This window comes from Diabrotica undecimpunctata, chromosome 4 (genome assembly GCF_040954645.1).
Source record: "Diabrotica undecimpunctata isolate CICGRU chromosome 4, icDiaUnde3, whole genome shotgun sequence".
Classification (NCBI taxonomy): Eukaryota; Metazoa; Arthropoda; class Insecta; order Coleoptera; family Chrysomelidae; genus Diabrotica; species Diabrotica undecimpunctata.
In genome coordinates, this window is record NC_092806.1 from 16991702 (window position 1) to 17004934 (window position 13233).

The window sequence follows — 13233 nt, forward strand, 5'->3', positions numbered from 1 at the left end:
AGCGACGTGAAGTCAACTTAATGGATTAGTAGTACGGTAAAAGATGAAAACTTTCAGATCAAAAATCATTAATAAATCTTAAAAAATATATGAATAAAAACCGAATTGATTTATAAAACCTACATCAAGTGTTCCCGTATGGATATGTCTATCTCCAATCATATCGGACGCGTCCACAGGTGGTGGATAGGGAAAGCCCTAACCAGTGGTTTGGTGGGAAATAAAGTTAGGTTGGGGGTTGGGCATGAGGCTTACGCCCTCATTCGGTAAAAAAATATTGTTTCGAAATTTGAAGCTCAATATAGAGGATTGGAACGAAAATGATCAAAGCTACGAAACAAGAAAAATGACCTAAAAATATTCACCTGGAATGTATGACCATTGTATCAAAGAGAAACGTAAGGATAGTTCTGGAAGTCAGATTCTGAATCGCAAGGCAGTCGATCGTAGCTCAAGACGCTAAATGTCTTAGTCTCAGGACCTGACTGCTCGTGGGTATCGGCAGTTGACGGACACATTACTTTGCTTACCAATAGTTATGGGAAAAGGTCCGGTAGAAACAGTGTTACCGTTAGCCACTTAAAACTATCGATAGAATGATTCATTACAATTTGATACCTGTTGTAGTTGTCTCAATAATATTTTCTTCCTATGCTGGTAACGAAGACGGATTTATTGAGGGCACACAACGTATGTATTCTTCAAAATTATATTCGTGTGGAATAACCTCAAAATAGACAATCGAATTGATATTGCCAGTACCAGTTGGTTTTGTACATAAAACTTAATAATAAAAATTCATCATTTTATAATTCTGTACATTATCTACCAGCCTAATAATACAACAATTCCTGCAATGGTTTTATAAGGAAATATCCAATATAAAAATGTGAATATTTTTACCGACGAAGCAGAGGTTTTAACAGTATCTTTACTGTAAGAGCATATTCAACATCGAAATAAGACCCATCCAATATGAAGTATCGTTTAGTGGCATGTTCCTGGTAGGATTTTGAGGGGAAATACATATAATCTTTGATTTTAAAATTGTTTCCTTTATTTTTATACCAAAATGTCATCAAATAATGTTACAGATAAGAATAAATTCACAATAAATGTTTAAAACAGTAAAATAATTATTAAAATTATCTCCATGACATACTTCACGTAAAAAATATAAAATGTAAGCTTATAAGGACAATAAAAAAATAAATTAGTCAGAATCAGACATATAAAATTCGGCAGCGTCTTCTATCGTAACTTCCAGATCCATATTATTATAACATCCCTTAAATTTTCTCACTAAATCGCCCCACAAAAATATCTTCTCGCATTTTGGACACTTTCCTTCAACTGGAACATATTCACCCAGCTTCAAAAATTTCTTAGATAAACAAGTTACGTGACTATTAAGATCACAATTGTAGTTAACACATTTCAAAATTTGTCCTGTTATCGTCAAAGAACAAATATCACAGATTTTATAAGATGAATTGGAGCTGTTTTGTGTGGTTGAACTTTTTTCAATCTTCTTACTAATTACTGATCCATGACAAATCGGCATATGAAGTGGCGGTACCTACAAATATAATACAGTAGCTAAAATGTATCATGTTTACGACAATACAAGGATGCTAAAGAAAAAAACTGAAAATTGGTAAGATCTCTTTAAAACACGGAACAGGTTACCAATTTTCTTCAAATTTTGTTAGAAATTGTGTAAATTTTTCATAAAATTCATCTTTATTTATTCTATCTGTCATCGTCAGGTATAGAAAACCTACTGTAACTATTTCTTTGTAATATTTAACTTAACGTTATTATTCTTTCATTGATTTCATTCCAACTTGCAATATTCTTTTGGTGTTGTCTTTTATTGGACTCCTCTCCTGGTTATTTACCCCTCTGTAAAAGTCGCCTATATCATTTTGAAGTACCCTTCCCAGTTTTAAAGTACATACCCCAATATAAACTTTCATTCTGGCCTGCTCCTTAAATACCTCCCGTCTTTTTCTTACTATTGTATTACCTAATTTAGCCATATGGCTTCCACTCCTAAGGTATCATAAAGGATATCAAAAGTTCTCAAGCTCTATTATCAGGCCAAGTAGTCTGATATCCTGAAGTATTTCTTCTAAAAACTTTCTAGCGCATCTGAAAATTGTATGCAGCAATTTTTGTTAATTCGTTTATAGATATTCACTACAGTCTAGCTGTTTGATGGTTTCTAAGAGGTTCATCAGAATGATTATGTCATTATTTTCGAACATATCACTAACATACTTATATCAGTGAAGATGGTTAGCCTGGAGAGATTCTAGCTCTTAAAGTATTTTTCGTACTTAGTCATGCCGTTTCTTATATATTCAGTTACACTAAATAGTGGTATCTTCTGGTAAGCTAATAAATGGGTTCTTGGGTTTACCATTCATAGCATAGGCCCCAAAGGTTTGTTATTTTACCATCAATCTGTCTATGTGACAAGGCAGACTAGAGGAAGTCCTAATTTCTTGAAGCTTAGTACTCAGGTTCCCCTTAGTCCAAGGAAGAACCCTATTTAATTTGGGGTCACCAAAGTTTCAGTTACTTGGTACATATAAAGTTTCTCCTGGATATAAATACACTGCTAACAATAACTTGATAAAAAAGAAGAATCATCGAATAAACAATTTTCTATTTGTCTAAATCTGATTGTCTGGTTTAATTGTCGATATTAAAAAAAGTTAATCAAAATTAAAATTGTCAGATATACAAACAAAAAATATGAAAGAATTATTTTATTTACTCACAATTTTTGACTGTGTTAATTTTTCTACTACTTTGCATTACCAGATGTTATACTTACAGCAAAGTCAGTGGCGAATGTAGAATTTAGCCATCTAATTGTGAGTGGTAGTCTACACCAAGGTCCAATTTTCAACATCTCAGAAAGAACTCGTAAGCAGAAGTTAAAAGTTTTTTCATTCCTTTTCTTCTTACCTACATGTTTCAGTCTCCTAGATACATGTGGATGCTGCCATGCCCATTCAAACTAAAAGCAACCTGTAATTCATACAGTCCATGATACTTTAAGATTCAAATACTTACTCTTAGAGCAGATATGTCATTTGGAAATCCATGTATAATCATAACCATTGACCTAAAAACTTGGTTGTTATATTGTGGGGTAAAATGTATAAACTTACTCAACTTTTGTAAAAATTGGCCATTGTGAATGTACACAAAAATCGGTTATAAGTTGATAAAATACGTAATGTGTAGTTTTTAATATTCCTATTGAAACTTTAAAGCTCCTAATATAATAAATATAGCCAGGTTTATTTTTAATAAATAACTAAACTAACAAAATTCTAACTTAACCTAAAATATGTATTATATTTTACCATGGTCCCCTATTACTAGTTTTCCAGGCTCCTCCGAATTGTTTTCCTTTATTATGCTGCTTTAATCTACGATTCGGATCCACTGTGTATCCTATATAAGTTCTGCCTTTGTACCTGGGATTTAAGCAATAAAGTAAATATACTCCAAAAAAGTTTTCAATTGTTTCTGTATTCATTTATTAAGTAGAGTAAGTATACATAGAAGTCTTTAAAATATAGATTAGAGCAATATAACAATTTTTTAAGATCAATTAAATAAAACCATATTAAAATAAAAATCAAATATTTAAAATCATGTCATAAGTCACAAATTTTAATTGAGTGAAGTTAGCCTTTATAAGAGTGGGTTTACACAAGTCCGATTGTCGTTTACCATCGAGTTAGTCGTTTACAGATGCATTGCCAAACTTTTGATTTGTGAAATCTTTTACATTTAAAGTTTTATTTTTTTATTTCAAACTGTAAATTGACGGTATGTAAACTACACATGTTTATCAGGCAATATTAAAATCTATACAAAATATTAGCTCTTAATTTTAATCCCGTAAACTGAAATTACTATGTGTAAAACAACCCTAAGAAACGGAATTGCCAAACTGACGTTCTTTCGTTCTTCTGTTTTGTAGGTTTGGTCGGTTAAGATTATTCAGTTTCATATTTTTTGCAATATGGAAATCTTCCATTATGTACAATATTTATGTTGTTATTGGACGTTGCAGACTTATTTCTAGTTGAATCTCTCGAATTCATAATATTGTACACGGTAATAACTGAAAAATAATAAAATATTTTTTATTTAAAGTACTTAAACCCTTTTATAAAGCACATTGATAGATCTAATACAGTTTTTTGCTAGCAAGCATACATTATTAAGTAGGTGCTTTACACTCGGGAACATTTTTAGATATATTTTGTTAGTGTTTTTGTATTAAAACTTCCGGTATAGCATAATGTACTAGAATATTAAACAAGAGGTCACAAAAAATTATATATCATACACCATACAACACATACATACACCATACGACACAAAAAAATTAATATTTTTTTCCAGTGAAATCAAGTCGTAAAGTAACTTAGGTGTGCTGCAGCTAATTCTGTAGAGCCCCGTCCAGCCTGCTCTTGCGCGGAAGATGTTGCACTTTTTTGCTTATCAAAGCAAACACTATATCACCTTTAATTTATTAATTTATTTAATTTTAATTTTATAATTAATTTAATTTTAAGTTAATGTTCGGATCCTTTTTTATGGACACTCCTTTACGTTATACTTGTTTCCTTTTACCTGTGCTGCATTCTTTAGCAAACTGTCGAGCATGGTACAATACAAATATCAGACATCATAACACAGATTAATTATTTACAATTATGTACTTATATTAAACAACAATCGTACAACTGGTCTCTGCGTTTTCGTTACGTCTCCGCTTCCAAGTTGACTGATCATGTGCCAGGTCTTCTTCTAACTCATGAGCCCTCATAACACGATTTATTCCCTCCATGACTTACGAAGTAGTGTATTAAAATATATTACTGTTGGTAAGGGTTTTTATAATTACTTGCCTTAATTACATCTTAAAAACCATATTTATTTCATTATAGTTTACAGTTTACTGACTTGTTTAAAATATCGACAGGTAACGCCAGTAGCGCACCTAGAATTTATATCTGGGGGGGTTTTGGTTGGTCACCGAAATTTTTTTTATGATGCTTCCTCCATTTTGAATCCTTAACATGAGTAACAGTGTTGGAGTCGGACCGTGGGGGAGGGGGGAAGGGTTCAACCCCAAAACCGCCCCCTGGGTGCGCCACTGGGTAACGCACCATAAGTATAAACAATAAGAAACTATTAGCTATACTCGGTTCGTTATTCCCAGTCCGAACTGTCTAGTGAATTTAGTAATTATTTTTTTGCGAAGTTAGTTACTTTTTGACAAACTAAAAGTGGCTGGAAATTACTATACAACTAAGCACACGTACTCATAGCCAATATTAATAGTAAACAAACTAAATAGTAAATAAAATAGAACTTTGCGAAATACTGACAATCAATATTTATTTATCTGCACCATATAATAAATAGTTATGTTAAATTATAACAACTAAAATATATTTTTTAAATATATACTACCCAAAATTTGATGGGTTTAGTATACACTTCCACTATTTCGAGTAATTCTTTTTTAAAGAAAGAAGTCTGCAATAGTAGGATACTTGAGCTATTAATACCTACTGAGAAGTATTAATTGTTGTGTTGTAGGTTTACGACAATGAATCTGTCAAAATATGCCCGAGCTAAGCGAATGGAGTATAGCGTGATTGATTAATAGCTTACTTACATTTATTCTAATACTACAATGGCCATACCTCTACATATCTTATGTCCTTCTATTTAATTTATAACTATAAAATTCCAAATACCTGTGACTTCTCAATGTCAACTGAGTGTTTATGTACAGCGACCCCTCTCGATGGTCAATGATAAGATAAGTTAACTTAGGTTATTATCGTGTGGACAATTAACATTTATACTTTAAAAATGATATAGAAAACCTTAATTATTTATGTTGTGTAAGCGTTTTTGCGTTGTAATACTTAAGGGTTTAAACTCAACTACAGTAGGTTAGTTATTTCTTTCAGGGGGTTGCCAGGAGAACAGTCGTTTCGGTCATCTAGCTTTCTCGATCCTAAGTAAATGACCAATATATTTAAGACTTTGTAGACTGCTGTAAGAAATGAATCATACATGGTTTAGGTTCTCTTTTTATTGCTTTTGCTGATGTTTCCCCCCCCCCCCTAGAGTTGAGTGGACCTATGATCTTTTCTGACTCTTACGAGCATCAATTTCATATTTTTGCTAGATATACCAACTTCACCAAGGTACTTACACTTTTCCTCTTGTTTTATAATCAATTAGAACCTTGCACTAGAGTTTATTACTAAATATTCTGTTCTATCCAAACTAACTTCTAGACACCATTTGCTATATTCTCTAAGCAGTCTTGTCACCATAAACTCAATATCAAAAGAATCCTGGGTCAGCACTGCCTGGTCATCTGCAAAACTCAAGGTGAAGAGATGCGCATTCCTTGACAGGAACGTTTCCAATTTCTCAGGATTAGTTCAACATAAACATTGAATAACAATGGAGTGGGGATGCATCCCTGTCTAAGCCCTTTAGTGGTGTAGATAGTCTTTAACAGTAATAATTTACTCTGTTTTACATAAAAACGTTGTTAGTTTAGTGTACAGTTCGCGTAAAAATAATGTTAAATTCTCCAGAAATTTTTTTGAGAAATGTTGTCAATGAGACTTAAAATAGGCGTGGTTATAGATTTATTAAATATGACAGAAGTATTCTGATAGAGGAATCACTTAAAAAATCAATTCTCTTGACATTTTTTTTCTATTATAGTGGCTTTAAACACTTCAGGAGCTGGTAGGCCTACTTCTAAAAAACAGGCTGGTAAGGGCGGCAGCGTTTCATTTGAGAGAACTGGCTATATCTGTTTACCATTTGATCCTAAAGTTGCTTGTGACATGTATTGTATAGTTTGTAACGAAACTTCAGAATGTCTGCAAGCCTAATATAAATACACCGGAATCCTTTGAGATTATGTTTATATGGAGTGAACGTATTACCACCATGTTTAAAATATCTTGATTTCTTGGCCAGATCACGTCATAAAATGCTTTTATGCTACTTCATAGTTCTCTGTTTAACAAATACTGCACCATAATGCTTACTTTATTCAATTATTAAAATAAAACAATAAACCTCGATAAAAACTGCAATAACCTGCAAAATATCCACTTACTACAAGATAATGTGAGCAATAAGACATGGTTGCAGAAAGAAACTCAATGAAACAGCTGTACGTGTCAAAATCTCATTTTCCCATTGGCTAGTTGACATGTAAATGTTTGCTCTGCACCAATAGTTTTTTAAAAAACTATTTAAATGTGTGTTTTGTGTGATTTTGCCCGATTTGACATAATTAGACACATACCTTTTGTTATGGTGAATACAGAACCAATGCTATCTAGAAAAAAATGTTTGTGACTTGTGAGCTTTTGTACGCTACCTTTTATACAGACTCAATAAAGTCTGCATTTTTAAGGCACTCGTTCAGTTAATACAGATTTAACTGGCCAAAGGCCTGGATTACTGACTACGGTCACTTAACTGATACAGACCCTTTGACCGGATCTTCAAGAAGACCTGTATTTCTCATGGCTACTCAAATACAAGCAATGTTATTATTTTTAGGATCGGTCCGATTGTTTAGCCGAATGACTTCGATGATAGTAGCTGAGTAGATTTTTTAAACACATATTAAATTTATTTATTTATTTAATACACGGGATAACCACATTAACAGTTTAAATTACAATATCTAATATCACAGCTAGGATTCAAAACTTGAAATTACTTATTAAAATCAATATCAAAAAGTTTAAGAAATGAGACTAAAAATTTTACATACTAAAAATGTAACAAGAACAAAATTTGACAATACCAATATACATATCACAAAGCAAGAGATATTTTTAACTGAGTTAAAGTTATATTGAAAATATCAATTGATGGGGAACATTAAAGATAATTTGGCATAACAGGTTTGGACAATCAATAAATCCATGTATGATCTTATATATAAATATAGCTCCTGACATATCACGACGGTCCTTGAGTAAGAGTAAAGATAACTGTTGTCCGATACGGCAATAATCATGATTTTCAATAGTAGTGTGGACATGGTAAGCACAATATCTGAAAAATTTATGCTGGACTCTTTCTATGGTATCAATATTGTTCTGAAAATAGGATGACCAAATAACTGAACAGTATTCCAAATTCCATCTTGTTGAATCAATGGAAAAATACTTGCAATTCCTAGTAATGAAACTAAGAAGTTTAGATGCTTTTATTGAAATAGAGCTGTGGTGGAGAGTCCAACCCAAGTGGAGAAGTGTGGCCTCCTTGAGGGAAGAAGGAAATATTTGTACGAATGCCTCCAACATTTTGATACAAAACTGTTAATGGGAAGGATACTAGTTTTTTTGTTAACTTCACAAACTGTAGGAACACCACTGCGGTATCTAATGCATAGATTTTCATCGCCAACAGATTTTCTTTCATCTAGTTCCTTTTAGCTGCTTTGTAAGCGTCTTGCTCCATCTTAGTTTGTTCTAGAGATTCTATTAACAGTATTTGGAAGTTTATCACTAGACTTAAGAGCCAATTTCACCGTGTTAGCATTATAACGTTGACTGGTTTAACTTGATTGTAACTGGACACAAACAAAAAACCTCGCACACTTGAGATTTGTCATAGCTAATGCGATCAGCTGATACATTAGAGTTATATTCAGGGATTTTATAAATCATAAGATTTTGAGCTATAGCTATACGTTGTTGTACTTCATAAAAAACTGAATTGGGTGTTGTCTGTGAATTGCTATTTTTCATCAATGTAATCTTTTCTTTGAGACTGGTGATTTCTTCTTCGATCTTGGCAAATCTTCGCACAAACATAGGAATACTCTTAAATGCATCACAGAAGGTAGCGCAAAAGTACATAAGTAGACGTTTCTGCAAAATACTTGCCCGTATCTCGGATGTGGACAAGCCAAAGACTTTTTCTGCAATGTGTATCCTTGAACGGCAACTGTTGCATGCTATTATTTGCTTTTATCAGTACCGAGATCTTGGGAACAAGCGCTACTATATTATTGGTCATTATAAATTACAACCTCTAAATTTTATCTTAAAATATTTCAGCAATCTTTCGACTTTTTGCGGTCTATTGTTTATGAAATATAAAAGCAATATATATGCTTTCAAAGCTGGAAAAGTTTTTAGAAAAACAAAGCAACAAAATTTTGTTTGTTTTGTTAACCGCAATGACCACATACTCCCTCCGTGTCTTTAAATATCATCATTCAATTAATACAAATCAAACTGTTTAAGTTTAACGTATATCATCGATGTGAGAATTACGATATGTAAAATAAACCAGATGTTAGAATATTAATTACAGGTTAGAATATATATTATGGTTATTACTAACATATATACGTACTTACCCCACGAAATTGAACACAAAGGTAATGGTTAATATTGTAATAATTGTTTTTGAAAAAAATTATAACTCCAAGGCACCCGAATAAATTTATAAAATACGAAAATTAGTTAACAAGAACGCTAATATTATTACATTGCCAAAACTCGAAATTACCAATACCAATCACCGTCCTTCATCATATTGTTGTCTTTGTGTTTATGAGTAGAAAAGAGACGTAAATAAGATCATTCGTCAATAATATATATAAAGAATGAGTGGACAAACCTTACTATATATTTATAACTCGATTAATGGCTTTAAAGAGTTTGTAAACAGATCTTTTAGATCTGTTGCAAAAACGTAGATTAACTACGCGTTGAATAATAGAGAAACCATCTAATTCTGTAGAATTACAGAAGTAATGTATGTTTATGATTCGAACAATTAAGGAGGCGGTGCCGTAGGCGAATGTAAGATATAAAGCTGTGTTGGAAATGGACTAAAATAATAAAATAAAATCCCAAGCTTTTGGCTAAGGCATACGACAAAACAAAAGCGTTTATATAAATACATTTATTTATTTGTCAATTAAAAAAACACATAAAACACGACTAATATATTACGGAAACAGATTTAGTGATTGTTGTAGACGCCTTTATTTATTCTCCAATGATATTTTTTTTGTAGTGAGTACATGTATTAACACAATTTGTTAAAATTCCATTCTCTTCCGACAGAACCACAATAAGAAACCGTATGTTAGATGCTTTTTATAAATATAAGTACAGGAAATCAAGTACTATTTACTTCTTAAAATCACTCTGCTACCAATTTTATAAAATACTTCACATTACAGCATAGCTTTCTTTACCCCTGGACGGGAACTCTTAGCGACTTCCATGTTAAGTGTAAGTTTAGGATGTTATCTATATTGTTGAGATTTTCCTTTGATTATATGTAAGAAAATTTAGAAATCGAAGAACAAGGTAGTCTCAATAATAGAGATGGTGTGCCAAACTTACATCTACCGTGCCAGTCGCTCGTAAAAAACCCAACACCGAAATTAAATAGAAAAATCTAGAAGAATTTCTATTTTTTAAAATTTTTGAGCAACACAGCAATATGAAGAATGTGAAGTGGAAGTAGATGAGATCTTTTAGAAATTATTAATAGTGATATGGAAACCGAACCTTATAGTCAGGTTTAAGTACTGACGACGAAAAAATATAATTACTTATAAATATTCTACATAAGAATGTAATACACAACTTTTACAGGTATTTAATATATAGAAATACATTGCTTACGACGAATTATAAAGATTTATTAGAATAGTTGAGTATTTGTATTACCAAAATAAATAAAAAAAAATAGTTTACCTCAGTTACCCAAGTTTAGTAAAAGAATGAATCTACGTTTCTTAGAACCAGAGATATTGCAAATTTTTCAACGCGCTCAAATTTGAAGTTCCAATTTCAAATAGTTATCAATTATGTTATAAAATAAAGCTATTCATTGACAATCTACAAAATTTTAAACTCTTTAATATTTATAAACAAAAGAACTATGTTTAAAAAATACTAACTTGCTTCTAGTGGTCAAAGAAGGTTCTTTTTTTCTGTTAAATGTGTGATTTTTAACCAGTCTTTCGGAAAGTTATACCATAAGAATTTATTCTATTTGTATATTACCAAAAGATTACTTTTAACAGCTGATTTAAAGACATTTTTTGCAAAAATAATTTAGTTTCTTTACGATTCTTTGTAGGTTTAATATTCAAGAATCCAGTGCTCTTTGTTAAATAACTGCCGAAGCATACCCTAAGCAGCAATAACTGTTTAAACTTTTGATATTTGGAATAAATATTTAATAATCACTCCTTAACTATTAAACTGATCTGTTTTACATTTTGCAATTATCTCTGCAAATTATTAATAGATTTGAACTTATAAACATTCAAATTAACAGTCTCTTCATAACACGATATTATCTTCATACGAAAATTGCTCTTAATATAATCTAAAAATGATAACTGCTAAGTAGGTAGTAGTAGTAGAGGTAAAAAAACTACTAACCTACTAACTAATTTTCGAACTTTGGCATTTGTTTATAAAAAATATAGCCGATCTGACAGTACTTGATACGTATTTTTCATTCCTTATGTCCTCCTATAATTTAAAACGATCAAACACCTGTAATATCTGTAAACAAATTTTGCGAAACCAAATTCAGGATTAGTTTACGGATTTATTATCAGATGTCGCTATTTGCGTCCATACGAAGCCATGTTAGAGTTGCTTCTCAAGACAGGAAATATTTATTTTCACGTTCAGAGCGTCTGTGAATAGCCGTTCTGATGAAACCTTTTAGGGCGAAATACGTATAAGCGGATATACAGACGCACTATTCGTGACGGTCTTTTTTCCTTTTACCTGTAATATCCTTTTCAGCTATTTCTTTTTCTAAACTGGGATATGCAATAAATATGGCCGATGTGTTGCTTGCTACGCCAGAATGACGTCATTAATAATGTCAATATTATAGAACTACCGTAAGATTATGCTTCATAATCGAACGCCTACCTTTACATTACCACGCAAAACCTGATACACACAATGTCGCCTCAGGAGTTAACACGGTCAATGTACGCACTTATTACATTACGAAAATCTCCATCATTTTGTAAATTTAAATAGAAGTTTGTTTTACATAGAGTAAATATCGGTTTTATGTTATAATTTTAAATACGTGGACATATTTATGTACTTAATAAATAATACTGACAACAGTAGTCATTGATAAATTCCCCCTAAAACTTTGAAACATTAATACGTTTTTAAAAATAAAATAAGACTCCTAATTTATATAATAACTATAAAAAAAATTAATTAATTAAAAAAAAAACAAATATTTTTGTTAATGATTAATACGAGACAAATACATATTTTTACAAGTTACTCTCTTTACGTTAACATCGACACAACTGTCTAAGTGATCGACACAACTTTTTATTTAAAGTAATTTGTGGAGACTTAAAATGACAGTCCAATAAGTACTTAGCCCCACCGCCCGATGGCGCCACTATTTCAAGTTAAATTCATTGACTTACATAAAACTGACTGAGGAAAATCGGCAGTTTCCAATGCCAACAAGATACTTCAACTAATTTCCTTCATCTGTCTCTAGCTCGTTATTTTATTTTACCCTCTAGCATGTGAGAGGTATTTATATATAGCTACATAACTCTAGAATTGTGAAAAAAGTACAGAATTATAAATTAATTTTTATACTGTTTCAAGTTTGAATGTACTGTACTGTTTGAGTGTGATCGGACGTCAACATAGTGATGCTGGCCAAAAATGGAAATGTCAAAAACTAACATTTCGGGCAGATTTTTGTTCCTGAACCAGGTAGCCGTATGTGACGTCATGTGAAACCCCATAAATGGCCTCACCAAACAAATGCCGTTTTGGCTGAGTGTTTAAATGTGAGATTTTACACTTTTTGTAAGATTTTCGATATTTTTATATTTATAATTAAAGTAATTTTTGTGAAAGAAAGTCCAGAAAGAGTTCTGGATATGTAAGAGCAAGGTAAGGACTCAATATTGATCAATTTTTTAAAGCCAGATTTAAAATTTTATATTACAAAATAAATTTATGCCAGATTTAAAATTTTATATTACAAAATAAATTTATCAGCTTGTACTACTCATAGTATATTCTTTGTATTTTGAGTTTGTGAAAACTTTTTATGAAAGTAGACACTCTAGTCTTTAATATG

The 13233-nt window shown here is 31.5% G+C and overlaps 2 protein-coding genes across 2 annotated transcripts in view; both read right to left on the minus strand.

The window, feature by feature from the left end:
• Positions 1 to 1034: 1034 nt before the first annotated feature.
• slx1 (structure-specific endonuclease subunit SLX1) lies at positions 1035 to 3559 on the minus strand. The gene is made up of 4 exons (XM_072529047.1): positions 3384 to 3559; positions 3088 to 3139; positions 2846 to 3031; positions 1035 to 1579 (listed from the first exon to the last, which is right to left on the minus strand). Exons 1-4 carry the CDS (start codon positions 3557 to 3559, stop codon positions 1214 to 1216), a joined length of 780 nt encoding a protein of 259 aa, XP_072385148.1. The 3' UTR covers positions 1035 to 1213.
• The window catches only part of LOC140439247 (tetraspanin-33-like), a 42233-nt gene continuing 32543 nt past the window's right edge, over positions 3544 to 13233 (minus strand). The window contains exon 6 of the mRNA XM_072529046.1: positions 3544 to 4153. Within this exon, the coding sequence (XP_072385147.1) occupies positions 4111 to 4153 (43 nt within the window). The 3' untranslated portion in view covers positions 3544 to 4110. The remainder of the gene's footprint in view (positions 4154 to 13233) is intronic.